Here is a 26,410-nt window from a genome sequence, read left to right on the forward strand (position 1 = left end):
TCTTTTAGAAGAATGTTGCTGGTATGTAATGCTGTAGGATGACGTGCAGTATCTGCCAGAGGGCCAAAAAGCATTGAAGAAAAGGAGATGCAAGATAGCATTGGTGCACAAAGAAAGGCCGGGCAATTGATGTCATTTACTTGGACATGTGCAAGGCCTTTGACATGGTCCTGCACTACGTCCTTATCTCTAAATTGAGGAGATGGATTTCAAGACTGAACTGTTACGTGTTTAAGGAATTGGTTGGATGATGATAGCCAGAGAGTTGTTGTCAGTGACTCTGTGTCCAGGTGGAGGCTGGTCACGAATGGTGTCCCCCACAGGGTCTGTCTTGGGACCAGTGCTCTTTAACATCTTTATCAGTGACATAGACAGTGGGATTGTATGTACCTTCAGCAAGTTTGCTGATGACACCAAGCTGAGTGGTGCAGATGACAGAATAGAAGGGAGAGATACCAGGCAGAGAGACCTGGATACTCAAAAAGTGGGCACGTGAGAATCAAATGAAGTTTAACAAGGCCAGGTGCAAGGTGTTGTACTGGGGTCAAGGCAATCCCAGATTTGAATACAGACTGGGAGAAGAACTCACTGAGAACAGCCTTTCAGAGAAGGACTTGAGGATGTGTGCTTGCAGCCCAGATGACCAATGGTATCCTGGGCTGCTTCAAAAGAGGAGTGGACAGCAGGGAGAGGGAGGTGATTGTTTTGAACTGCTCTGCACTTGTGAAGCTCCATCTGGAGTACTGTGCCCAGGCCTGAGGCCTCCAGTACAGGAAAGATGCAGAGCTGTTGGGGTGGCTCCAGAGGAGGGCCATGAAGATGATCAGAGGGCTGAAGCATCCCTCCTGTGAAGAAATGTTGAAGGAGGTGGGCTTGTTTAGCTTGGAAGAGAAGGCTTTGGGGAGATCTCATTGCAGCTTTCCAGTACTTGAAGTACTCCAGTACTTACAGACAAGGAGGGCATTGACTTTTTATGTGGTCTCCTAGTGCTAGGTCTCCTATCACTAACAGGGAATGGCTTTAAACTGAAAGACAAGAGATTTAGGTTAGATGTTAGGAGGAATTTTTTTTTTACTCAGAGGGTGGCGAGGCACTGGCACAGGTTTCCCAGAGGGGCTTTGGAGGCTCCTTGTCTCTGGAGGCATCCAAATCCATGTTCAGATGGGACCCTGGGCTGCCTGACCTCATGATTGGCAAACCTGCCCATGGCAGGGGGATTAGAACTAGATGATCTTTAAGGTCCCCTCCAACCTAAGCCATTCTGTGATTCTGTGATATGATTCAAGAAGACTCCCTCTCCTTGCAGTCACTGTGTGGATAAAGAAAAAAATACCAGAATGACCTGGGAAGAGCTAAGCAGGTTGGTATGAAAGTTTGTTCCCTCTCTACATCAAGACATTCCTTTTTCATCTTGATGAGCGCTTTAGAAGTGTGAATAATGTCAGAGAAAAAAATACTATTTCAAAAAAAAATACTAAAAATACACTCTATTGCCAGATACTTAATGAGTGACATATTGAGAAGCTAAATGAAATGTCACCCATTCTTCCCTGAGAGAAACAACAGTTATGGTCTTGTAGAATTACCTCTAAGGAAAATATGTGCTACAAGTTGATGGATTTGGGAATATATGTTCAATCAATAATTTTTTATTCTGTGACTAAAAACACTTTTGGTAGTGCTTGAAAGGGAAGTGAACTGCTTTTACAAGGCTTTATTTTGCAGCTGTAACGGACAATGGCTCTGTAATCTGGATATAAGCTTTGAAATTAGAGGACATACATGTGAAATGAAACCTGTTGCTGTAATATAATGTCTGCAAATCTAACTTGAGAACGACAAAAAAAATGCATTTCTTCATTTTTTCCCTCAACTTAATTTAGGAATAACCTAATTGTGAAAAAATTATTTGTTATGAAGGCTACAATGTAGTTCAATGCTTTAATGGTTGTAAGTTGTTGTTTAATTTCTTCAACTTGTAATTGACTTCGTTGTTAGAAATAATGGTGAAGAGCTCTCAATAAGACATAAGGGTTAAAAGGGACGGAACAGAATCTGTTGACATCAGGTGTCTGCTTTTACACAATGCAGGTGCTGTGTTCAAGAACTACTGTTCCATTGTCTGTTTTTGCTGTGTACTGGCAACTTCAGAATCCCTTAACCCTTAGTTAAAAATGCTTGTTTTCCTCTAAAAGACAAAGCAGTTTGGCCAGAGTATACTTTCTTCGTAAGATTTCACGATCTGAGCTTGGTTGTACCAGTTTAATTTGGATTTCACTTGTACTGCTTGTGACTTCAATCTGTTGACCTTCCTGTTGGCATCTGAGATAGACTAAATTTTCTTTTCTTTCTGTATGGATCTATGTTTTGGATTTAGGGCGAGTTGATGTTGTTAACACTGACATTTCATGTGTTGCATAAGAGCAGGGCTTACTCTGAGTTAGAGATTTTCTACCTTCGCAAGTTCATTTTGGTAGCTATCTGTATGATTTAAATTTATGTAAAAACATCGCAGAGTATTTTGCGATATCGATTCTGTATTAGAAAAGTTATGAATGAGATGGGGACTGACTTTACGTGGTTTGATAGTGATAGGACAAGGAAAAACCGCTTGCTTCTACAAGAGAAGAGATTTATGTTACATGTTAGGAGCAAATTATTTACTCAGAGAACAATTAGGCACAGGGACAGGTTGCCCTTCTATGATTCTGTGACTAGATTTCCTAGTTTGATAACCATTACTTTAAAAAATGCATGAGCCCAGATGATTTATCTTTGGGTTTATTTGTCTTCTTAAAGCAGTGGGCCAGAATAATTAATTTGTTACATCATAAGCGTTTGGTATCAGGTCTCAAGTGAAGGTTCCTCCGGCAATGGAGTTAAAGGTGTACCTACCCACCTGCTTATCTTCTGAAAAGGCAGATGAGTGAGCCTGAGCTGATAATGGATGTGGGTTCAATATTATGACAGTGTATTGTACACTAAAGCAACTCATTTGTGGACGTGTTACTTGTCACCCCTGGATTTAGTTAATTCTAACAGAATAAAGAGTGCAGAGTGACTACAATCACTGCATAAGCTGCCATGGCTGTGCCTCTTCCAGCAGTTTATCTAACATTATTCGGGTTCAGCTTGTTAGTCCAGTCTTTGGAGGTTAACAGCCTGAAAATCATATTTTTCATTAAACTCTCCAGTTTACATCTGTTTTATGTCTTAAGTAGTTATATGACTAAACAGTATCTAGATAAAGACTTGCACAAACTTAATTGCAAATCCAAAGTGAGGGCTAGATTTGTAGAAGGATTAGGCAATCTAAACCAGGATTCCTTAATTTTAAGTGAAAGTTAATTATCTTCAGTGATCCTGCCTGTTATTCTCATAGGGGATAAATATGGTGGTCAAGGATCAATTGCATGTTGAAAGTTAAGTTTAGATCTTTACTAATTAAAAGCTTGCAAGTTTTGCGCTAACAGCTCTAAGTATAAATGCTGAGAACCAGAGGACTCCTCCATCGCAGTTCGTTCCATTGCAGCTGCAGATACCAGGTTGGTCCAGCCTTGACAGTTGGACTGGGTGATCTTGTAGGTTTTTTCCTACCTTGGTGATTCTATGATTCTGTGTCAGATAATCTGCTGTGTTACTTGATCAAACTCCATTTCTACACAAAATAACTAACTTTCCTTTACTCATGACTTCTGAAAGTGGTCAGACTGCATTGCTCACAGGATCAGAAATCTTCCAAAGTCCAGTAAATTGCTTTGTTCATGCAACATCAGCATTCAGTGATTATTTTTTTTCTGCCATTGGTCCCTGTATCTGGGTGCTACCTGGAGAGCAATCATGTAGGTCTTTTTTCTTAACTACACAAAATAACCCTTTTTTTTTTAATGGAGTATTTTAATTTTGCGTCACTCAAGTTTCTTTTCATTGTACTAAACCCTTCTTTGTACTTTGCTGTTTAAATCACCTTTCTGGCATACATGTAACTGGAAGTTCAAGAAGGTTTCTTAGTCTGGAATTTTAACACTGTATAATCTTGTGTTCTTACTTCAGCCTTTGAGGTCATCCACTTTCTTCTGTTTATTTTGTATGCTGTTAGGATTCTACAGCTCTCTTGCGTATACTTAGACTTGTTTTTTTTTTACATATTCTTATAAATTTGGTGCATATTTTAGTAAACAATGCTACTAATCTCAGTCCAGCTCTGTATGTTACAGTGCTGTAATAGGAAGGGGAGGGTAGCTGACAACCATTAGTTTTCATGTAGTTATATTTGTGCTACAACCCAAACTGCGTAATTGCTTAATATGAATATTGGCACTTTTTTTCAAACAGGATTTTTTTTAACAGTAATTATGGAATGTTCTTTATATGCTAATATTGATTCAATTTGTTTTCCTAGCTTTCTTATGTGGAATGACTGATCAGCTTCTTTGATTATGATTTTATTTTCAGTACCAAAGATGCATTCTCTACAGCAATGAAGTACAAAATGAAGATGGCTTTTGGTAGTATCTGCAGAAAGTGTCATCATTATAAGTGGGAAAAATAGCAGTAACTTCTGTTAATGAAAATATTATTTTTAATATAAACTTACTTTCCTTTGCAGTACCTGTTCTACCATTAACTGGAATACTGGTTCTTCCATATCTCTCATTAAGTGGTAAAAAATACATACAAATGTGAGGTTTTTACACTATAAAACCACGATTTAAGTGGATGGGAACAGCTTTGCATGTTTTCTTCACTAGTACACAAATTAATATACTAACTGCACAAAAGCCAAAATGCAGAAATGCACTGTTAATTGCAGATATTGTCTAGTTATTTACCATAGTACTGTAAGTTTGAGATGATTAGGTCTGCTCATACATGAAATTGTGATCTTTACAGTGAGTAAAAGTGATGAAAGATGGAAATAGCTTGTATTTTGTATAGAAAGCATCTGTTGCCCAGCTAAATAAAGAAAAAAGAGCCCAATGGATGCAGAGTTCAATGTTAAGGTGTTTTTGGGTTGTTTTTTTCTATGCTTATTTGAGGGGGGGAGGGGAATGTTCTTCCTAAAATGTGAAATTCATGATGATGTGATAAAACAACATTAAGATGACTGTGGTGAAGAAATGGCTGACTGACTTGCTGCCTGGTTAGAATTGCACAAGACTTTTGATCTAGAAAACTGCTCTGATTATTACTAGAAACACCTACCTAGATTTGTATATCGAAAGAAAAGAAAGTAGCAGTTTTTTGAGACTTCACGTAATACAGAGTATTTTAGAATCATTTTACCAGCAACTAATGCAGCATCAGATCTTTCTATTGTTTCATCAGCTATTTGTGTGGACTGATTCAAATTTTAGAACATTTCCCACGTTTACTCTGTTCAGTCATATGACTTACACCTTTCTCTGAAAAGATGCTTTGAAGTTTTCCCTTATTTGCTGTTTATTTGAAAGTAAATTTTGTGTTTCAGCCATCCAGTCATTAGTGCATGCCTTATAAGCTGTTCTTTATTCATTCCATTTAAGTGCCTTTGAAATTAATGCAGGAATGTGTGCCAGGAGTCAGAAAACCTGCATTGTTTTTAATCCCTTATTGCCTTTTCCCTGTAATTGCAGTACACCATGTGAACTCTTCAATTCTATGAGGGAATAATGCTTTTAAACTGCGTTGTCTGGAGACATACTACTGGTATATGAAGTATGAAATACTTCATTATGATCATAAAACTTAGTAGGATTAAAAACTCTGTAGAGAAGAAATCTCTCTTCTGTTAGCAATAAGAAGCACAAGTTCTACTTATTTCTGAAGTTTGATTAGCAGTAAGTGTAAATAGTATTTTACATTTCCAACACTTCAAGCAAAGTTGGTGTTATTTGCAACTCGTGGGCAGGGGAAGGCTGTGCTGGTGAGGCTGTAGTGCAGTTCACCCACAGGGCACTAGGTGGTGGCACACCAGAATCCATGGGCCGTTGCCACTTGCAGACATTTCAAAGTGTGGAATATACTATTGAGTACATCTGATCCATTCTGACATACCAGTTATGTTTTCTACATTCTTTTAAAATGATGTTATTATTAAGATTGTATTTCTACTTCTTTTAATAGGATCATAGATTCGTAGAATTGCTCAGGTTGGAAAAGACCTTAAAGATTATCAAGTCCAACCACAAATACCAGTAGGCTGTGCTGCTATTCAATAGGGCCTGGTCGGGCTGGGTAGAGAGGAACATATTAAGGTTGAACAAAAGCAAATGTTGAATCCTGCACCTGGGAATAACCACAGCCATCAGTACAGATTAGGGTATGTGCTGCTGGAGAGGAGCTCTGTGTTCTTCTGGACAGCAGGTTGGCCCTGAGCCAGTAGTGTGCCCTGGTGGCCAAGAAAGCCAATGGTATTTGAGAGTGTATTAAAAAGAGCGTGGCCAGCAAGTTGAGGGAGGTTCTCCTCCCCCTCTAGTCCGCCCTGCTGAGGTCACATCTGGAATCATGTGTCCATTTCTGGGTTCATCAGTTCAAGAAAGACTGGGTACTTCTGTAAAAAGTCCAGTGGAGGGCGACAGAGGTAAAGGGGCTGGAGCGTCTCTATTATGAGTAAAGCTGAGTTACCTGGATCTGTTTGGCCTGAGGAAAAGAAGGCTGGGAGGGCATCTGATCAATGTTTGTAAACATCTAAAGTGCGGGAGGCAATGGGATGAGGCCAGACTCTTCAGTGGTGTGTAGTGATAGAACAAAGAGCTATGGCCAAAACTGGAACGTGGGAACTTACACACAAATATGCAGAGAAACTTCTTTACAGTGAATGTGATGTAGCACTGTAACAGGCTGCCTAGAGAAGTTGTGGAGTCTCCATTGGAGATATTCAAGACCTGCCTGGCCGCCTTCCTATGCAACCTACTATAGGGAACCTGCTTTAGTAGGGGATTTAGATGCAGTCATCTCTAGAGATCCCTCCCAACCCCTGTGATTAATAATTTGATTCACAAATAATGGAAAGCCAAGATCTAAATTTTTGCTGGCATTGTGATTGAGGGATTCTGCTAAGTGACAAAAAGCCTTGAATCTGGAAGAGATGAGACTGATGGCTAGCTCCCTACAGGCAATCTGATTAATCTTTTCTTTTGGGTGAAGAAGAGAGGTCATCACCTTAGAATGTTTGGCAAATGTGTGCATGTTTATGTGTAACTGAATCTTTTTTTTTTTTTTTCTTCTTCAATGTTCAGTATTTCACCTAAGGAACTTTAGGAAAGACTCTTCTTTACCAATTTTCATGCTTCTATGATATGTATTTGGGAAGGTACGCAGAATTAAGTACTTTTCTATCTAGAAGAAAGCAACAAGGAATTAAACCTGTCAAGATGCAGATTCTGTTCTGTTTGCAGGTTAGGGTACATGCTGATTAACGAAAGGAAATCTTGTCTTCAATTCCATTCAAATAAGCTGTGTTTCCAGAAATAGTATATTCTGTAGTGCTACAAAATAGTTGATGTTAGAAATGAAATTTCAGGTATAAATAAACTTTGCTTTTAAAACTGTATGGTTAGTGTTCTTCATTTATCCAGCCTGTGATGGCAAAGCTCTCTTACGTTCAAAACTTAATGTAAGATCGTGAGTGCAGTAAGATGTTGCCAGATGAGGAGATTAAAAGATGAATGAACTTTAGCCTAATCTAAACTAACATAAAATGAATTTAAGTAAGTCTCACAAATCATTTACTTTGGCAGTAATGGTGGCTGACTCAAGCAGTTGTCTTCTCACTGCATGTTTATGTGCAGCACTGCCTGCTTTCTTAACTTCCTGCAATGACATTTGGGAAGGTGAATGATGAAGTTGATAGGGAAAACTCATTTTCCCCTGTGGTAACTGTTCCTTTTAACCAGTATTTGTTCCCATGTTCTGTAAAGTACGTGTTGTGTTGAACAATGCCTGTGCCAACGTTGATTCAGGGGAAATACAGGGTTTAGGATAAAGGTGACTGCAGACACTGCTATAAGCACTTCAAATAATCTCAGACAGATAAAGGGCCTGTCTAGTGTTTATTTTATATATGCAGCCTACACAATTTGCATTGCTGTACAGATGTGTATTCTGGTGTATTTAGATGAAAATTGAAATGGAAAGTAACTATGGAAAATTTTCCGTAGTTTATTTCCAAAACACAAAGCAAAGAAAATATGGAGATATGTATTTCTACAACCCCTTCCAATTTACTAACAGAATTGATATAGCATAGAGGAAAACAAACCCAAAAAACAGCCATGTAATTGAACGTCTGGAAAGCTATTTCATTCAGATGTGAAATAGTGATTAAAAACCCAACTGCTAAATGTTACTTAAAATTAAGATTTCTTTTTAAACACCTAAAATTAAAAATCCTGGAGTGATTAATCCTGTATTTTTAAACGGTATGTGTGTCATCCTATTGTCAAGCTGCTTAGAATCCCACAGCTGAACAGGTTAAAAATGTGGTGAACATGTTGTTTAATTCCAACAGTGTTTTGGCATGGCTTGTCTTTTGATTTTTTTTCACTGCACTTCACTGTGGTCTGACTGTGATTTCTTTTTTTTTTTTTTTTTTTGTGCTGCTTTGCCATTGATGCACATGTATTTGTAAGAAGGTTGTTTGTTATCTTGCAGGCCCACCTTCAACCCTCCCTCTAAGCACTCAACCCTCTAGTGGCAGCTCCACTCTTTCCAAGAAGAGACCACCTCCCCCACCCCCAGGACACAAAAGAACCCTCTCTGACCCACCAAGCCCACTACCTCACGGACCCCAGAATAAGGGCCCAGTTCCTTGGGGTGAGTTTTTAAGACAAAAGGGCAGGGGCAAACCTTAATGATGATATATATAATATATATATAAAATCTTTTGTTTCTTTTACCTGCTGCTTGCTTTCCTGCAGCTTGATGTGATGTCAACTTAGAGAAATCAACAGTCTGTCTCTGTCACTGTAGCTTCCAGGTTTCTATGTCTCACTTGAGAAAACTGAAAATACTCCACACTTCCCTGGGCCCCCGTTCAGTTTCTCTGCCACCTCCCTCTCTCTGCCCTAGCTTCCCAGACTGCTTCACCCTCATTTGCTGCATCCTCCCTGCATCTTTTCCCTCAGCCCTGCTGCTGTTCTGAGCAGTTCACTGATCTGGATGGATCTTGGTTTGGGGCAGATGTGCCTCAGTGAGTGTGTGCAGTTCACCCAGTTCCCAGAACTGCTCATCTCCTTGGGCTCTGCTCCAAATTTCCCCTCTGAAGTACTCACAGCTGACTGGTGGGATGTGTTGTCTTTATGTTTTCAGGTCGTGTGATGGTATCTGTGCACGTGCAAGGACTGATAGGTTTGCATCCTTATATCAGCAGAAGTTATAAAGAAACAGTGCTTTATTTTATTTTTATTTTTTTAACAGGATACCTTTCTGACAGAAGCTTGTTAGGAAATATTTTCTGTTCTACTCAAATCCTTCCTTTTTGCATCCATCTCTTCTCTATGCATGCAACTTCTCCCTGCAGCTGTAAATCTTGGGCCCTTGTAACTTTCTGTAATTCTAGTTTTGTTGGCAGAATTTTCCTAAATCCATAAACTGGAGTCTAATACTTACATATAGGGGTCATCCATATACTGGTTATATCTTAAGGCTATTTTCTTTTTGTTCTAGTGTAGACATAACATAGGAGATCAAGCCTAAAAGCACTTTTTTCCCCCAGCAAGTTCAGTTACGTGTTAAGTCACGTAGTGCACATGTGTAGAATGTGTGATTTGATAAAGTGCATGATTTGAAAAGAATGGAGTTGAATGTGTAGCCTTTTTCTCAAGAAATTTCAGTTACCTACTTTTTCCGATACATGGGAAGAAATGTTTCCTACAACAGTTCTGTACTGCTGCAGAGGCAGTCAAAACACTGGACTTCAAAGATTTTTTTTGTTGTTTTTCTAACTGTTAAGTCCAAATCAGCACCTAAAATACTATGATAGATATTATATAATGTGACTCTAGCAGAACGAAAGGTGTGGTGGAAGCTGAGAAGTTTGTGGCAACTGTTCTTTGAAAATCCTGTATAACAGTTGAAGGACAGGAAGGTGCAAGTGTCGAGCTACCTTGTGCTGAGTTTTCAAACAGAACAATCTTCAGCTTGTGTGTAAGCAAATTATTACTTACATATGTTTTAGAAATGTCTTCTTTATTATTTTGGATTTCCATGGCAACCATGAGATTTTCCTTTCATGCACAGGACCTACATGGGAAAGGTCTATTGTCTGTTTCACTCTTAATTTTATTTTTCTACTTTTTCATTTTTTTTTCATACAAAAGTATTTTAGGAAGGCTCAGTATTAGCCTTCTCTGCTGTTTCATTTAGACTTCAGCACAAAGAATGATATCTAGCAAGATATGTTATTCTTTTGTTTAGGAAGCATTTTGCATGCTTGAATCATTAAATGTCACTTCAGTAAATTTTATCTCTGAGATGGATATAATGTTTATGAGTTTGATTCAAAGACTGTTTGATGAGCTAGGGAAGAGGGAATGATCAAGGCCCTAAAAGAGGAATTAACTGATATGTGGAAATGTTCTTTTGGTGCTGGGCTGGCAGTCGGACGAGATGATCTTAGGGATCTTTTTCAACCTTCAAGATTCCACGAAGGAGTTCAGAATCACTTGGGTTTGCATTTTGTTACCTTTTTATAAAGTTGAATATGCCTAGGCTCTTGTGTTTACCAGAAGTTAATGTTTATGGTAACTTTATGGTAACAAGGCTTGAAGAATAGCCTTTGCTGATTTAATGACTGTTCAATAAAATAGCAGTGCTCAAAAACTTGAATTTGATTTTATTCACAAAAATAATTACTTAGAAAGATACTTGTTGTGTTACAAGGCACATCTACCATAAATACCTTCAGACACTTGCCTGCAGTATCTCCCATTCAGAGTAAATTGAAACGCTATATTCAAAACAAGTGCCCTGCAGCAGAAACTCAGCAGTGTAATTCAGTCTTCCCTTGCCAGCAGATGTGAGCTACCAGTGAATTCTGAAACGTGTTATATGAAAGGTCAGGTTGGATTATTATGGTCCCTGTGGCTTTTTCAGTTACAAAGTTGTTAGTGAAGAATGATCTTTAAAATCTTCGGACATGTCATGTAGGGTGCACTTGAAAGGCTGTGGACTTATCACACCTTCTGCTGATGATATTTCAGTTACCATAATGTTCAGTTACCCTAATGTTCATTTTTTTAATTGTTTTTTTCATTTCAGGTAATGATTTGGGCCCACCTTCAACTAAGGCTGCAAACAAGTTTGAGGGGATGTCACAGCAGTCAAGGTAAAAGTCTGTGTATATGAAAGTGAAGGTGAAAACTTATTTAGATGTGATTAATTTGTGAATTAGAAAAAATTGCCCTTCATATGAAGAAAAACTCTAGCGAAGTTTCTTCATTAGTTTCCTGCATGTATTACTGCTGTACAAATACTCTGGCTTCACTGATCCTCCTATGCTTCATTTATAGCTTTCCATGCCCAATTCCTTCTTTGAACAGGATGGACAAAACGATTTGTACCAGAATCTGCCTGGGCTCCTACAGAAGTCAGGTCTGAGCTAGGGAATGCTATCTCACACTTCTGTCCAGCAAGACAGAAGTTTAATTTTCATGCCTCCTGGCACTTCATTTTAGCTACTTTAATGAGAAATCTGTAACTGCAGGGAAACAAAACATTTCAGTGTCAATTTTGGCATAGCTATCCGTAGAAGCTAGTTCTGTAGCAGAGAACTAGGCAGGCAGTTCCAAAGTCCTTAGGTTCAGTGCAAGGTAATGGTGATAAACATGCCTCAAGCAGCATGGTGGTGCACCTGTCTGACCATGTGCATGTGTGAGATCAGGGCATAACTGGAGGTGGATGCAAATCACACGTGTATGGAGCTTCTGGACATCCTCAGTGTGTGCTTCGCTTTGTCTGCAGAGGCTGTGGGTGCGTTCCTGGTGGCACAGCTGATTTGCCTCATCTGAATCCATTCCAGTATCATTTGGTATAGAAAGAAAAAGGTGGTGATGTTCTGTGCCACAGAGCTGCTGCCATACTTGACATTTACAAGTGGAGAGAAAATGTGCAAATCTGAGTCTTGATGGTAATAGTGAAAAGCCTAGGTAATTATATATTAAAGATTCAGTTTGGCTGTTCTTCCAGTTTTATGTCATGATGCATTTTAACTTCTAAAAAAAAGCACGGAGATTAAGCTTTAGTGTTTCATAATACTCATATTGAAAAGTTAACTTCAGAGAAAAATAGTACTGGAATCAGGGCTGCTGATACAGCAGAACACTCTCTCCTTTGAACATATTCTGACAAGCTCATCACTTTTTTCCTTATTTTTTGAGTAATTTTTCAGAAATAATACTTTCTTTTTTTTTTTACTCACTGAGTTTTCATGCCTTGATTCTCCCTATTTGTAACTTTTTAAGACGGTTGGTATGAACCTAAATATCTCCCCAAGAAGCAGAGCTAGTAATCATCACCTGTGCTTTAAGAGCCTCCCAATGAGAAGAACTGGAGTTCCCTTAGCAAAACATTCAGAAAGCTGGAGTCCAAAGGCACAGATCTCCTCAGAACTGTAATTCACAAAAGCAGAATAACCTGCCATCGTTTTCTCTTTTATGTGGCGTGGTTAAATGGTGCCAGGCCAGATGGTAGTTGAGGATTAAATTGAGTTAAGGAAGCAAGTATCTTATGAGATTGCTTGTTTGAGGAAACAGATGTCACTCTTGTGCCGAACATTTTCAACAAATAGCTAATTTTCTTAATGATCAGTTCTTTTGAGCTTTAAAATGAAATTTTAGAGTAAGTAGAACTCTTGTGGAGCCTCTTTCTTACTGAGTACAGAAAGTAAAATGAATTGCAACCATTTATACATATTCGTAACTGATATTTTCAAAGCCTCTTAGATTAAGCTTAAGATAGAGTAGTGTGTGTCCAAAGGAGAGCTACCTGTGACATGCATTGACCTACCTGTTGGCAACAAATTATGGCAGTACTATTCAGTATCTAATTAATGCATTAAAATGCGCTTTTTGGAGGTATGCAAATTAACCAAATTAAAATTGGATTTTTACTAGAAGATTCCAAGCTGTCTTCCAAGATGTGGTCATCTTATGAACATCAGCTTTGTGTTTCTTACTCTATAGTGCAAGAATGGTTCCAAAATACTCCTGTCTTACTTGTGTTGTTGTGTACCATGGTGAACAGCTTATCCTACTGTAACACAGCTTAACAGGGTGAAGCATGTTGCTTGCCACAGCTGTCTGTGTTTCCCCTGGAGCAGCAGAAACTCTGTCTCCTGATGCAGTTGCAGACTGTGTGTTGTAAAACTCATACGAGGCAACGGCTCAATCCTGGAAAACTTCAAACCCTTGGCATAAAAGCCAGAGGATGTTTTGAATGATTCAGGGTAGTTATCTTAATTTTTAAAGAGCAGAATTTCTTTTAAGTTCAGGATCTGCCCACTGAGCTGGTCTTTCAGCTTCATCCATTTTCGGAGTATGTTTTTGCACGCAGTTCACTTTGCAGAATGAAAGCTGTTGTGGGGTTCGCGTATCTCTTTCTGTTTGAACAAATGGTCTGTTCTTATAGGAGCATTGAGTTTTTTTACATTGAGCAGTGAGGGCTTGATGCACAGACTAGATGATAAGTTGATTACACAAAAGAAACAAATGCGGATTTCTCTAAATTATGGATGTGTAGAGGAAAAAAAAAGGAAAGAAAAGGTACACTTAGTAACAACTGTAAGCACTAACAACCACATCTGTTGATTTAGCACTGGGACTGCAAAGACTGCACTTGGCCCTAGAGTTCTTCCCAAACTACCTCAGAAAGGTAAGTGATTTCTTTTTTGGGGGTGTTTTAATAATTCTCCTTAAGTGCATGAGAGAATAAATACTTTGTTTTCAGCAGGTTTCATTTTTAAATTACCACAAACGGTGACACTTCAGCAAAACTGAAAGAATTTTTGAAATCAGGAGACTTTTTAATTAAACTAAAAAGGAGTGAGACCTACAGAATGTAGTGAAGGGGAAAAAAAAAAGTCATAGAAGTTGAAGGAGAACTCATGAGGCCATCTGGTCCAATCTGCCCCTCAGAACGGGGCTAACTTAGTAATTGTGTTTTGGAAGTCTTGGTGGATAACCTCTCTGGGCTCCTGTTTCATCTCTGACCAATCTCATTGGTAATTTTTTTTCTTGATAACCACGTGTCCAATTTTTTAACATCTTTAAATTGTGTCCATCGTCATGTTCAGGAAACAGGCTTGTACTTTTGACAGTACTTGATTCCTTTCAAGTAGTTAGATGCTTACTTAAATATATTAGTGACTTGCTGAGACCATCATCCCTCCTCAGTGGTCTTTTATTTTTAGAAATGGCTTTAGCCTCTCTTAAATAAAACCTGCCTTATGAGTTCAAAGGCTTTTTGCATTTCATCATCAGTAGACTACAAAATAGTAAGCAGACCTGCATACACATACGTGTTCACTTCCTTTCCTCCTCAAGATTTTACAGATACCGATTCTGAGACCTGATCTTTTTTTATATGAAGTTCAATTGTGTGTACGTAAAAGTAACCGGCATTCACGAGAATTTTCAGTCACGTCGATGGGCTGATTAGGCTTTTCTGTAAAATGCATCTTTTCTTAGTGCATTATGTTTGTTCAGTCTAAAAAGCAATCACACTGTTTCACCCTCGGCAGCTTGTCTTTGAATTGATGCGTCTCAGTGCTGTAATGTTTAAAGGAGGTTGTCAATAAACTTCTTTCTTTTTGTTTTAGTGGCACTAAGAAAAATAGAAACCAGTCATCATCTTTCAATAGATAAATCCAATCAGCACACGGAAATGTTTAAGCCCTCGCTGTCCATCGATATACCACAGAAACCACAACCTGGAGATCTGCCCCCGAAGCCTCTGCCTCTGGAACTAACTCAGAAGCCTCAAGTAGGAGATTTACCCCCAAAGCCTGGAGAGCTGCCCCCCAAACCTCAGCTAGGAGACTTGCCACCAAAACCGCAACTTGGAGACTTACCTCCAAAGCCGCAAATAAAGGACCTTCCTCCAAAACCTCAGCTGGGAGAGCTGTTGGCTAAAACACAAGGTGGAGAAGCATCACCAAAGCCTCAGCCCTCAGAGGCAAATCAGAAATCTCACTCCTTAGATCTTTCTCCAAACGTACAATCTAGAGACACCGTCCAAAAGCAAGCATCTGAAGAGTCTAATGACGTAACACACACCCTGCCAGAAACCCCTGTGCCGCTTCCCAGGAAGATAAATATGGTAGGTATTATTGCAGCTACTTCAACATTTCCATGCAAGGCTTTGAAGTTACTCTAGGACTGTCTGTGCAAAAAAGAAGCCCTTGAGCTGTGCGAACAAAACAGTAATGTTATGGGCTAGGACGGGGAACTTTGTTCTTTCTTTACATCCAAGTAGCTTCAGCAAACACTTGGTGTTTACAAGACCTCTAGCCTGCTGACACAAGGACATAACGCCAAATGATAGTCTTGGGGGAATGCTGGTGTGTTTGAATTCACCAGAGTATTTGGCCATCTTTGTGTATGCCAGTCATACTTCTGAATTAATAAGCGTTTCCCTCTCTTGACTTTGTTGCTTTATAGATTACTAGAATATTTGTTTGATTCTATTTTAAAGTGTTAGGAAAGGGTGCTAGCTCCTATTACTGCTAACCTGCTGGTCAGTAGGTAAAAATGTAGATTCTAGGTCAACTGTGACAAATGGGTGAACGTTCCTGTCCTGAATATTTAATGCTGGTGTACTTAAGTAGTTGGCAAAGGTTTGGATATATTGCTTGATTGGCAAAATTAATGTTGCTGTGTGTTGTGTAGTAACAGAGCTGGGAATATAACTAGACTCCAAGTCTACTTGTTCAATCCCCAGTTCATCTAGCGATTTATCTTGTGAGCCAGTGTAATTTCCATCCAATAGCGGTTTCTTCATGCATATGTATATTGAAATCATTTTATGAAACTCCAGAGTGCTCTCAGGATTTCTCATCATTAAGAATACATCAAAAAGGAGATGTTTTTGCTTGTCAAATTGGCTATGCAAAACACTTATGTGAAAGGAAATGTGACTTCCGTTCTGGTAGTGAAAGCAAAGGGTGAGTTTCTCCTTTCTTGTGCTTGTCTGAGAAAGAACACTTTCTGCAGAGCCATTATTCTGCTTGGCTTCTGTGATTGACTCCTCTGTACGTTCGTATTGGAACAGAGAATGAGAGTTGTTGCTTGAATTTCCTGATTGTTGTAGAGATTGGGTGAAAGAAAGCATGAAGATCAAAAGGTGTCTGCAACTGCAATTTCTTATGTACTTGAATATAAGGAAGCAAATGACACTGGGCATTCTCAGCTATTGCTCCCTTCTGACTGAGTGAAAGAGAGCAAACAGCGGATTTTGTTTATTTTTTTTATATTGTTTAAACTCTTCCCCTATTTTGTGCAGAAAAATCATGAGTAAAAATTCATTGAGCCACTTTTGTATATGCAGCAAATTAAATAATTTCACAGCTTGGAAAAAGTGATCAAAATTATGATGTATCCATGATAATTATTGCAATTTTTTACATATCACTGTGTGCACGCTTGTTTGCTGCAGTCTTCTCAAGCAGTAATGTGAAGGTGTTCATCTTAAACGTGTTGTGTTTGCACTTTCAGCCTGTCGCTGTGTCCTCTCAGCACAAGCTGATGAAATGCTGTGTCACAATGCATTAAGCACTGTGACAACAGCCAGCATTGCCTGCGGTACTGCAGGCTTGATTTTGATAGCCACTGGAAAAAGAAAGAAAGAAAGAAAAAGGGGGAAAAAATGGCATAAATTCCTGCACTAGAATTTGTAGGTCAGTTACCTAAAATTATTAGGTATAAGTATTAGTACTGGTATGGTGGTGTGAGTGTGTGTGTGTGTATATATACATACTGGTCCTATATAGGGAATTCAAAGGATATTTTTGTAGAAATTGATTCTGAGAGCTTGTGAAATGTCACTGAACACCTGAGTGGGGTTTTTTTTCATAGAATCACAGAATAGTAGGGGTTGGAAGGGACTATGAAGGAGATAAAATACTTCTTTTTAAACACTGAGCATAAATAGGAATGTGGAGGGATTGTTTAAAAACCACAGCAACTGACTATTATTTGGTCTTGGACAAAAAATGTGCTGTTGAATGGGTACTAATATTTAGATGCAAAATTGTGAGGGATTTTTTGTTATTACTTCTGTGAGTTTGTTTATAATTCCAAATGAGATGTTCTGTATTTGCTTTCATTTTACTTTTTACACACCAGTGCCCCAGCTTCTATTCTGGTGAACCTATACTTTCTTCAGCCTCATCCTTCTGTGAACCTTTCCAAGGTTAATAGCAGCCCCGGCTTGAGTTCTCCTTTCTCCTAGGTGAAAGAGACAGAATATTAAACCTTCATCTGTGGCACTAATCGGAGCCAAGAGGAACTGCAGGCATTTTTTGTGTTCTTATGAGCTGAGTTGCCTACAGTCCTCCAAGGTTAGGTTAGAGGAATATTACTTTCTTCACACTCTTGACTGCAGGAAAACTTCTGTGAGGCAGAAGTTGTTTCCCTTCATCGCTGGAGCATCGACTGGAAGTTCTCTTAGTTTGCAAAGCTTCTCTGGAGTTGAAAGCAGGGACTGGTTCCAAGCATCCATATTAATATTGCATTCCAGTCCCTTGTGATAGTTGAGATTTTTGTTCACATTATCTGAATTTGTTTAAAAAAAAAAAAAGAAAGGAAAAAAAGAAGAAGAAAGCATTCTTTGAAGTAACTTGCTGCAGTAAATCCTTGCTGGGGAAAAAAAAAAAGGACGAAAAAAAGTCCTTTGATCTCATACAAATTTCACCTAAGGTATTTCTGTTCATTTTGTCTCAATAGTACATTTTTCCCATCTTATGTTGCGTTCACTGCATCGCCCTTACATATATAATTGTTATTTTCTGTAACTTGACTTCAATGTGAGTGCTCCTTGCTGCGTGCCTGCTCTGCTGCTGAGCTGCAGGCGCTTTTCTCCTGGAACATGGAGGTGTTTTCAATGGGAAGGTAACAGTGAAGAGAATACTCCCTAGGAAATTTCCTCTGTCTAGTTACTTCTGGCACAAATCCCTCTAAACCTGCTGACTTTTCCTTCATACCCTCCTGTTTCTCATCTCCTTCTGCTCCTCTTGTTTGTGTTCTTGTTATCTGACTACCTCTGTTCAAAGAGGAGCTGTAGTTATTGAAGAAGCACGCAGTATAAAAATACAGGAATACGAGGCAGCAGTGCATTTCAGTGAGTATAAAGTAGCAGCATATTTCAGTTAGCGTTGCTTACTTACTCTATTTGGAAATAATTTAAAGCATTTTTCCGGCCATGAGAAACATATGTTTGGGGAGGAGTCCATGGCTCAGGCTTTCTTATGTGAATTAGCAGTGTGCAGCAAAATATGACCTAGAAAACACTTGGATGCAGAATAGCGGAGTTGTGAGAATTTTGTGATGACAAATCATAATAAATAGTGTTCTGCCATCTGAAGTTAAGAATTATTTATTAAGAAATGGCTAACACTCTGGATTGAAAGCCATTCAGAAAATAATTTCCTGATGCATTCCTGTAAGCACATCTGAAATCAAAGAACACTGTATTTTCCTGGTAGATCCCAAAATTGCAAGGAACACTGGGATTTCAATGTGGCATTTTCCTCAGCCTTTACCTCTCTTAACGCTCGAAGGAGATTGGATTTCAGTTTGTTCATGTGGTGGTGTTTTTGTGTGTTTGTTTTTTGTTTGTTTTTTGTTGAGGTTTCGTGTTTGGCTTTTCTTTGTTTAATCATGTATGATGGGAGAAAGAAGGTGGGTGGTGGTGGATTGGAGTAACGTAAAGACATTATTTAAGCTTTGATGGAGGAGGTGTAAGAAACTTAAGCAATGTGATTACTACTGAAGTTTCTTTGAGTTCTGAATCGTTTTAAAAAAAACCAAAACTGGACTTGTACAGATCTTTTCCTTTCACTCTTGTTTTTTAATCCTTGAAGTGGATTTTTTTATTTTATACCTTGACTGAGAAAAAGGAAATTTGGTTGTCTTCTCCTTTTTGTAAAATAGAACTAGAAGGCAGAATTCATATGATATGTTTCCTGTCTCCTTCATGTCTTCCATCTAAAACTTTGCTGTGTTTTTAGGGAAAGAACAAGGTTAGGCGAGTGAAGACAATTTATGACTGCCAGGCAGATAATGATGATGAGCTCACCTTTGTTGAAGGAGAAGTAATTATTGTAACTGGGGAAGAGGACCAAGAGTGGTGGGTATGTATCTGTTGCTTTTATAGTTCCACATCACTTCTTTACAACTCTTAAAGGAAAGCCTCTTTTTTTTCCAATTTTTTTATTATTATTATTTTTTTTTTTTTGCTTGTTTATTCAGGGGAGAGGGAAGAGTTTGTATGAACTAATATCCAGCCTTGAAATTCATACTAGAGGAGACACCCTTTTTAGGGTCTTCCTCTTCTGAGGAGTCTGCTAGCCCCATCCTGGCTGGATTTGGCTTCACTGCTGGGTGACAGTAACACGTTTGTATTTATGTTCAGGCAGTGATGCACCTTGGCCTTCCATCAAATAGAGAGATGGTGTCATATCATCCCTCCATTTAGCATGCTTATATACTTTCCATGCAAAATGAGTTGTGTAATTATCTCCAGCACTGCAGAAATGTTAAGTTTTAACTGTAGAGGCTGCTGGGAGCCTGAAAAACTTTGTAATTAGCGCCGTAAGCTGCTGATTTTCTTCCCTAAACGAGAGGCAGTTAATCAACGTTTTTGTCCCTCCTGTGGCATAGTTTTATATCATAACCATCCCTTCTCTAGACTGCATATTGTGTTTAGTTCTTGAAGTGCAAGCCTCAGGCTTTCTCAGCCCTGCTTGGAGGCTCCAGCCCTCCCTTGACAGTCTGCATGCTGCCTCCTGCCTCATGCTTCCCTACCTAAGAGCTGTTACTGTGGAAAAATAGACAGATTTAATTCAGATTGGATTAAAACAAATTCTTATTGCAGTGCTGCCTACCAATTCTTAATGTAAGTGCAATGCAACCCTTGCTGCTGTGGTCCCAGTTTCCTTCCATTCATCAGCGGGGCATTTAAGTGCGGAAAAGCTTTGGCTGAAAAGATGGTATCAGAAGAGCAGCGTGCAGTGAAAAGCTGCTGTATTAGCAACGTTATCCAATCCTTGATTATACTTTCATTAGTTGCTGAATCTGTTTGTGAAGTACCCAGGTATTTTAAAAAGCCACGTGCCTGACAAATTCCATGAAGTGCTTCAGTTCGAGTGTTTCTGTGAAGGGAAATGAGGGCTGTTGACTCATTTGCTTCAAAAATTTGGCTTTACAAGAGGAAATGGCCAGCCCTGCACGCTTCCCCTTCCCATTCTGTTAGCTCATGGCAGAGGAAGGAGGTATGTTATTGTGGAAGTAGTGAGCAGTGCCGCAGCAGGACAAGAGTGGACAGCCAAGTGCAGTGCTGTCAGTTGAGTTGTTGATAATAAGGCTTTTTAAAAATGGAAAGTTCATATAGAAAGCGCCATTTTTGTTAGAGATTGCTTGGATATTTCCTTATAAATGGCTATTATGTGAAGTGCTTAAGAAATTGTATGTGGAGGATGCTTAATCAAACAGTGCTGTTATTTGTTGTAAGCACTGGTATGCACATAAATCATTAGAAGTCATAGGAATTGATTGAGGAAAACAGTTGGGTCTGTATCACTTGGAGTGAAATGTTTTCTAGGATTTCTCCTGTCCAGCCATGCAGTTCATCAAAAGTAACTTCACAGCCATAAGCTGACACATGAGATGTTTATGATTTACACAGTTAACTAAGATGAATGGTTTTGAGAGGGGTGTGACCTGTTGCTGCAAGTCAGTCCATGGATGAAAGAAAGTCAGGCTTTTGTTGTGGGGAGATTCTTGAAATGCAGTGGTGTGTATTGCTTTTGTAGGTTTCTGAATTCAACTGTAGCTGCTTTGTTCTCTTTGGATGCAGTTGCTTTGTCTTATAAGTTTGTAGGATTTTATTTTGTTCACTTACACAAACTCAAATGTTAACTGAGGATGCCTTAAGCTGTCAAAAAACTTGCGGAGTTCCCATGGCATCTGTGCAATTCTGCTGGTTTTGAATAGAGTTAATGCTATCTGTGAATGTTCTGTGCGTGTATGGACACTTATTTGTCTGTTTATTTCTCCTGTGTTGCAGATCGGACACATTGAAGGACAGCCAGAGAGGAAAGGGGTCTTTCCAGTGTCCTTTGTGCACATTCTGTCAGACTAGTGAAAACAAATAAAAATCCCCAAACTTGAGCATTGCACATTCTTCATGCAAGACGGGCTTTTTAGCAAAAGCGAACGCTGCTGCCTCCCTGTAATCCTGTGCACAATTGTATATATAGCTGCTGTTACAAATTAAGAATTCATTTAAGTTTCACCTCATGAGGTTGAGTTATATGTATTGTAAATATACGGTGTTATTCTGCCTTTGCCAGTATTATGGTAGCCTTGGAACCTGGCACGCCTTATTGGGTTTGTTGAAGCCATCCTCGGCATCTAGCACTTACATCTCTGTCTATGCTGTTCAAAATACGTGTGAACTGCCAGCTTTCCAAACATAGGTGATCTCCATCAGCCGTGTAAGTGTACAGAAATGACTGTTCCTAATAACTCGGTATTCTCAATATACAATTAGCAGAAAGTTAGAATGAGTGAATGGTTTTGGGCAATTTATAAATCAGTCTGCAGTTTATAAGTGTATGCAGTTTACAGCTATGAAACCCACTTTGTTATTTATTTAATATAGTGCTCAGTTAAGTGTAATTACGAAGACAAATATTCACTGACTTTACAGATAACAGTAGTGTTTTATGGTGTGCATACAGCATTTCATGTTTATATTATGTGGACCTATGCCAAACTGTGATTGCAGTTCCCCTGTGATATTACCTCACTATGAAAAATTACAAAATTATTTCACTCAAAAACTTATTTTAATGAGAATTAGTCATATTGTACTTTAGTAGGTATATGTGAAATTTGCTGGTTTCTTTCACGGAATCCTTAGTAACCAAGGACTTATATAAAACGTTGACTGTTGACATTATGCATGCATTTAGATGCTTACTTGAAACCTGCCTTTGTACAAAAGTAGTACTGTAGTCATATAGCTACATTTGAAGAAAAAAACATTTTAACTTAATTGTTCTTCAGATTAATGTGAGCTTGCAACCGTATTTGTTCATAGCTAAATTGGCTCTTTGAAAATGATTTGTGGTTCTTTTTCCTCTGTCTTCAACCTCACTAGAAGTCAGTTATCTGAATAAAATTTCTTATGTGGTGGTATAAGGATAAATTTAAAATATTTTTAATTGCTTTAAAAAGTGGAAGTTAATATGACCTTTTGTGCATTTGATCAGGCCGTTAGGCTATAACTCAGATTACAACTATCAAGTTGTTGTTAGGAGAGTTCACCAAGCAGTAGCTGTAGTAGTTTCAATTCAAAGCACCAGCTAGCAAACATTATTATTACTAATAGAAAGCTAATTTGTAGAAAAATCATTAAAGGCTGCATTTGACCTGAGGTTTCTTGAAAGTTGATACAAGTTGCATTGCCAGAAAACACTTAAACATATTACCAAAAATGTTCATTTTCTATGTTACTTTCAACATTATAATTATTTTTTTTACCTTTGAAGCGTAATGCAATTGTGCGTTGTTCCATAGTCTGTCTGTACCCAGTTCCATAACGTTCATATGTAGCTTTGCATTACTTGTGTTAAACGTTACGTTGGCTTCAGCACCTGGCCCTGTTATTTCAAAGCAGATTGTCTTGGCTGCATGGAAAGGTTTTCATTTCATAAAAGCACATTTCAGGCTTTCCGAGAGCTTTCAGTTTTAATTCAGTTTTACTAGACTGTAGTCAGTGAATATTTAATTCTGTTTGTGGTTAATATGGAAGCAAATAACAGTCCAAACCCCAAATGGAGAAAATGGAAACAAATATATCAGCTGTTAATGGTTTTATCATTCAATGCAAAAGCTTATTAAAAAATAGAAATAAAGAAATTGCACAAGGAGTGAGCGAGCCTGCTGGCATCTAAGCTTCAGTATTACCAGTTCCAGTATTTCAGACTCTACTCTGTTTTCTATGGAAAGGAAGTCAGGATTAGCATTTATTTAGCATTCCATTCTATCCTTTAATACAATGTTTTAAGTTGCATTAAAGAACAAAACCTATTCACTTTTGTGGTCAATTGTATTTTTAAATGATCTTGAAATAAACTGATGAAAGCAAACCATATAAAGAAAATCTAGGCATGTAAAATTATGTAGAATCAAATGTCTATTCTTTTCTACGCTCTTTAAAATAGTATACATATGCATTTTATAAACTTAAATGCGTTCCATCGGGAACAATAGTTCTGTTTATTCTGGCTTATTGTGGGTCATAAGAAATCTGAAAATGTATGATATTGACTGAGTTTAAGTACAGTATTATATTTGAACTCAATGAGCCACTGTCTGCAATTTTGTATATGACATAGTATTTGGAAAGTCTAAATCTTTATGGAAAACTAGCTGATAAGGGGCTGGGGGGTGGGCAGGGGAAGGTGCCCCCCGAGGGGGAAGTATGCTCTGCAGATGATGTCTTATTTACTGTTGAACAACAGTTGCTATTTATTTTTTTATTGCATAGTACATCAACATGTACAGAAATCAGATCTGGTTGTGCCACTAGTTAAAATCTTGACTTCTCACTGAATGTTAAGGTAAAACATCAGTACACATGTCTATTCACATGTATTTAATGTGACAGTTTTTCGAGTACTGTATGTGTTAATTTCTACTTTTTTAATATTTAAAATTGCTTTTAAATAAATGTATTCAGTTGATCCCAGATATCTGAACAAGGCCCTTTTGTCAACTGGAATATCGTCCAGGGAGAAAGTCTGGATTCCACGCAGGTAGAACTTCAACACTTGAAATGTTTTTTCTTGAATATAAAGCACCCCTTATATAATGCAATTAAATGTGTTTAACAGTTGTTAAATATGGATGCAGTTGCCTTTATCTGGAAAACTTTACTTGCTGAATTTAGCACCAAAGCACTTTGTCCACGGATTTCCGCATGCTTTCATGTGGCTCTGGCAGGCGCTGTGTGAAGCCCGCTGTGCTGGTGTGGCCCTTCAGCTTGGGGGGAGCTGCCCAGCTTGGCCCTTGGCTGCGCTGCCTTCCGACTCCGTGGCATGGTTTAGTGATGGAGTTGGAGCGTTGGACTTGATTATCTTAAGGGTTTTTTGCAATATAAATGATTCTGCCATTCTGCAGTCTGGCACTCTGGCACTGGGAAATCAGAACATGATGGCTGCAAATGTCCCCTTCATATATGAAGTTCAGCTTCAGACCTCAGTTTCTTACAGACAACTGAGTGGCTCACTCTTGAGTTTAAAGCTGTTGGAGATGCTTTTATGAGACACTTATTTTAGCCCTACTAAAACACAGAAGCTTTTCAGATCACTACAGAACGCACACAGGACTGCAAGATACTCTCATCTATATAGCTGTAAGCCAAAAATTTTATCTAATACAAACTATTTCAAGTTGTGCTAATGATACTTTCAGGGCTACAGAGAAAATGACTGAAAGTGATTTAGAGCTCAGCCATCTGCTGAGAGAGCGCTCGAGTTTCTTCTTAGAGAAGCTGGCTGCTGTTTGTCAACTTGTCCTTCAGCTCACAGCCCCCTGCACTGCGTTCGTGGGACCTGTGAGTTTGGGCTGGTTCTCATCAGCTGGCATTCAAGCAGCACAAAAAAACAGATAGTGTGTCAGTGCACAGGCTTTGCCTTGTTCCTCTGCGGATCACAGAACAGACCCCAGTGTATGCAGTGAGGCAGGCGTCTGCTTCGGTCTTTTGTGGTGGTGGGGGTGAGGGACAAACAATTAGTGATGGCCATCACATCTGCCAGTCTCACTAGAGCAGAGGAGCAACTATTCAATGGTGTGCTGTCCTGCCTGACAGCTGAGTGTTTGGAGTAAGCTGCAGACTTACCTGGGACTTGAAATCCAGTTAGCGCAGCTGTGCAGCTCCTGCCTGTCTGCTCTTGGTTCAGGCATTGTGTGACTAGAAACCTCCTCTCCCTTTTTAACCTTTGTTACTTTGTGCTAAAGATCCTTTGCTTGTTACTTGTGCGTAGACCCTTTTCTTCTTGCACTTTTCCCTGAGGCCTGAAGGTGTTTCAGTTACCACCAAAAATTCAGAAATCTGATTTTCTTTTGTAGTCATATTGTGTAAATGATTCACCCTTGAGCACTCAAGGCTGCCCTAGAATGGCTGCACACAGACATTACTTCAATATATCTACCTCAGTCCACACGGTAGCATTAACCTGGTTGTTTTGGTAACTAATTTCCTCAGCCTGATTCCCAGGAAATACTGTATGGAGAATTTATTACAGCTGTCTGTAAAACTTAGAGAGTTTTTGTCCCTCCCTTCCTCCATGTCCGTGCTGGGTGCGCACATGCCCCTGAGCTGGAGGTGGCCAAGCAGTAAGCAAGCTGCAGCTCCTTCCCAAAACTGCCCACCATGTTTCAGCTGAGACATCTTATTGTGTGGAGAAAGGTGTGTAGTGCAACTCGTGGGACATTGTGCTAGAAAGGCAGATTGATGATCCAGGAAGTTCCTTAGCCTTTGTCTTCCTATAAGGAAGTCAAGCAACCTCTGTAGAAAGCCACCAGAGAGGAAATGCTTAAACTGCCTCTATCAAATGCTGAGCTTATGAGGGAATCTTAGCGTCTAGGACAGCAGGAGAGCAAGGAGCTTCCAGCATTGAGTTTTGCATGAACCGAAGTTGGGGACTTCTAAGACTTCTGCAGTTGATTAGAAGAAATCGAATTGCTTTGTGTGCAGCAGAGGGTAGCTTACAAGAATAGAAGGGCTGGAGGGAAGGAGTACAAGCGTGACCCTGGGCCCTTCTGAAAAATCAGGACTCCGTCACTGACATGAAGATTAGTGAAAGGGGTGGGCAGTTCTCTTCTGAGCATTGCCTTTAGGTGGGTTGGCGACCCTGCACAAAGCAGGGGGGTTGGAAACTACGCGATCACTGTGGTCCTTTTCAACCCAACCCATTCTGTGATTATACTCACCTAGAGCTCAACTGCTCTGTGAGCGATGAGAAGTGCAGGTCTGCTGTCTGGGAGAAGCAACAAGACTTTCAGTAGCAGTAACACCAGTCAGACCATCAGAGCAGCTGCTGCAGCTGAGCACCATGAGGGAGCAGAAGGCACCTGAGGTGGTGTGTGAGCTGAGGGCTGTATGGAAGGAGGTGCTGCTGCTGCACACAGCCCACATTGGGGCT

General features: G+C 39.2%; 1 protein-coding gene across 5 annotated transcripts in view; it reads left to right on the plus strand.

Annotated features, from left to right (window-relative positions):
* ASAP1 (ArfGAP with SH3 domain, ankyrin repeat and PH domain 1) overlaps positions 1-24,072 on the plus strand; it is a 168,322-nt gene extending 144,250 nt beyond the window's left edge. For 3 of the 5 annotated variants that reach the window (XM_048939832.1, XM_048939831.1, XM_048939835.1), the window contains 7 exons: positions 4,610-4,663; positions 8,635-8,796; positions 11,242-11,308; positions 13,793-13,851; positions 14,798-15,297; positions 19,205-19,327; positions 21,262-24,072. In XM_048939832.1, the coding sequence (XP_048795789.1) occupies positions 4,610-4,663; positions 8,635-8,796; positions 11,242-11,308; positions 13,793-13,851; positions 14,798-15,297; positions 19,205-19,327; positions 21,262-21,336 (1,040 nt within the window). In that variant the 3' untranslated portion in view covers positions 21,337-24,072. The remainder of the gene's footprint in view (positions 1-4,609; positions 4,664-8,634; positions 8,797-11,241; positions 11,309-13,792; positions 13,852-14,797; positions 15,298-19,204; positions 19,328-21,261) is intronic. The other 2 variants (XM_048939833.1, XM_048939834.1) reach the window with 2 other exon arrangements.
* Positions 24,073-26,410: the final 2,338 nt, after the last annotated feature.

This window comes from Lagopus muta, chromosome 3, assembly GCF_023343835.1.
Source record: "Lagopus muta isolate bLagMut1 chromosome 3, bLagMut1 primary, whole genome shotgun sequence".
Lineage (NCBI taxonomy): Eukaryota > Metazoa > Chordata > Aves > Galliformes > Phasianidae > Lagopus > Lagopus muta.